We start from the raw sequence: 2,547 nt of genomic DNA, 5'->3' as shown, positions 1-2,547 counted from the left end.
TGATCATCTCATCTTATCATATCTTATCATATTATCATCATATATACCTGATATCTGCTCTAGCAATCTCTTAATATACTTTTATATTTAAAGAGCAATCTAGTCTGATTCTCACGCCGGAGGGTGGTCACAAGGAGGAACCCCCCCCTTCTCAGTGACGAGCTCACGGTGTCTGTTTTGCAGGTTATCAGAAGAACCATCTTCCAAGGGTCTAACCCCTCGTGGGAAACAGCTCTCCAACCCCTAGGTTACCAGTAACCTGCCCGGGGTCCGGTTAGTGTTTCTTCAATCACTCTTTAGTAAATGATGTAATCAAGCTTATAATGTAACTAGGTTTAAAAGAGTGACATATGATTTACATTAACCGATAGTTAACGCAATCAAAAGAACACATAGAACTAATCAATCGGTGTTGTTTATCACCCAACGTGTTTTTTTATTGAAATCACTATAACAAATTTATACAAATAAAAGATTTGATAGTTAAAATTTTATAATGTTAGTGTAACACGTTATATACTTGATGATTAATCTCTTAAAAAATGGTTAACATGTTGAATCAATTTCAACATATGATATCAATTATACAAGTCCCAAATTAATCTACCACTAATAATGGGTTGTAAAACTTACTTGATTGAGAAGATTCATTCCTTTGGGTGTTTGATGATGATCTTGATTAAGAGTCTAATTGCCCTTCAATTAAGATGGATTGAGTTATGGTGTTAGAGAATTTTGTCAGATCGAATGAATGATGATCGTTCTATCGTGACAGTTAATTAGGGCAACGACTCAACAATCTTTTTAACCACCATATTTACATATTGACCCCTTATGGTATTAACTCTCATCAAATTAGATACCATAATTATGAGACTACACACATTTAGTCCATATAAATGTTAAATGGTCAAAAGCCATATAAATATTTCCAACATTCTCCCACTTGGCTGCTAGACTATTTCATTAAACATTTATACATGTAAAATAACACTAATTGGCCAAGTAATAAAATTAGATAATTTCGTTAAACCTTCTTATGACAACATCAAAACAAACCGATACAGTCAGTTGCATTATCATCAATGCAAAGACCCCTATCAATTATGATAATGATATCATCTTCAAATCTATAAGTTAGGTGGTAAAGAATATGTTTGTCTAAAATAAACATTATAGTGCACATATACTCATAAATATAGACAAACTTTACATTTAAGTGAAGTAAGAAGATAATATCCTAAACTTGTTTACATTGTTTACATGACATTCATAAAAGGTCTCGCCTAAAGCCCATATTAAGTACATGATTATTGAATATTTTGGGCGGTAAACCTTTAGTAAGTGGATCCGCTAACATGTCATGTGTGCTAATATATTCAACAATAACACTTTGATCTTCCATTCGCTCTCGCACAAACAAATACTTTGTGTCAAGATATAGTCCAGCACCACTTGAGCTATTACTATTTGAGAAACTCACAGCTACACTATTATCACAAAACATCCTTATAGGCCTCTGTATGGAAGTAACAATTTTGAGTCCCTTAATCAAATTTCTTAGAATCATTGCTTGGCACGTGGCATTGTAACACGCAACATATTCTGCCATCATTGTAGATGTAGTAGTTAATTGCTGCTTATGACTCTTCCATGAAATGGGCCCACCTGATAGCATAAAAATGTATCCCGAAGTAGACTTTTTGTCATCCTTACACTTCGCAAAATCAGAATCGGTATAGCCTGTGAGTTCAAGATCATCTGACCTTCTATAAGTCAACTTATACTTTTTTGTCCCTTGTAAATATCGCAATACCTTTTTAGTAGCTTTCCAGTGATCTAGGCCAGGATTTGTTTGATACCTGCCTAGCATGCCAGTTATGTATGCGATATAGGGACGAGTACATACTTGAGCATACATTAAGCTTCCTACAACAGAAGTGTAACACCCCGACCAAAGGCGGATTATACATCGGGGCGCCACATATTGTTTCATTACTCGTGACACTATTGGTGTCAATATTTATTAATACACATTTTATCGCGCACGCGCAGCGGGGAAAATAAAGAACATAAATCAAACATAAATCAATATATTATAAATTATAACATTCAAACAACATTAACTTGTCTTGATACATTTTAATTCTAGGTCCAAAAGTAAAAACGTCCTACGTGTCCACAAGCTCCAAAACAGCTACTGCAAACCTGAACATGTGTTAAAATAAACGTCAAACACTTGCGTGTTGGTGAGAAATCAAGTTTAATACAATACATAACAATAAATCTGCGCGCAACATGTGTATGTCTGGTTTTCAACAAGGGTGTAATCTGATCGGGACCAACTCTAAGAGACAAGACTGCCAGTGCTCACAATTGAGCTCACAAACAAGACTAACTGTGCATGTGTATACAAAAGAGAAAATCATAAACGATAGTTCTCCCGTGTTCATCTAATGGTACCATGAAAACTGCGGAATAGACCGTCAATACGGTTAATGATCCACACATACAAATAAACAGCCAAGTCTACGTCCTCAACACATG

General features: G+C 35.0%; 1 protein-coding gene across 1 annotated transcript; it reads right to left on the bottom strand.

The window, feature by feature from the left end:
* Window positions 1-1,270: 1,270 nt before the first annotated feature.
* Window positions 1,271-1,873, bottom strand: LOC143609238 (secreted RxLR effector protein 161-like). The gene has a single exon (XM_077084046.1). It carries the CDS (start codon window positions 1,871-1,873, stop codon window positions 1,271-1,273), a length of 603 nt encoding a protein of 200 aa, XP_076940161.1.
* Between the last annotated feature and the right edge of the window lie 674 nt (window positions 1,874-2,547).

This window comes from Bidens hawaiensis, unplaced genomic scaffold, assembly GCF_021521415.1.
Source record: "Bidens hawaiensis isolate Kalapana, Puna unplaced genomic scaffold, B.hawaiensis_p1.1 tig00419516_1, whole genome shotgun sequence".
Classification (NCBI taxonomy): Eukaryota; Viridiplantae; Streptophyta; class Magnoliopsida; order Asterales; family Asteraceae; genus Bidens; species Bidens hawaiensis.
The sequence above is the reverse complement of the archived record's forward strand: the minus strand, read 5'-3'. Positions and strand labels throughout refer to the sequence as shown.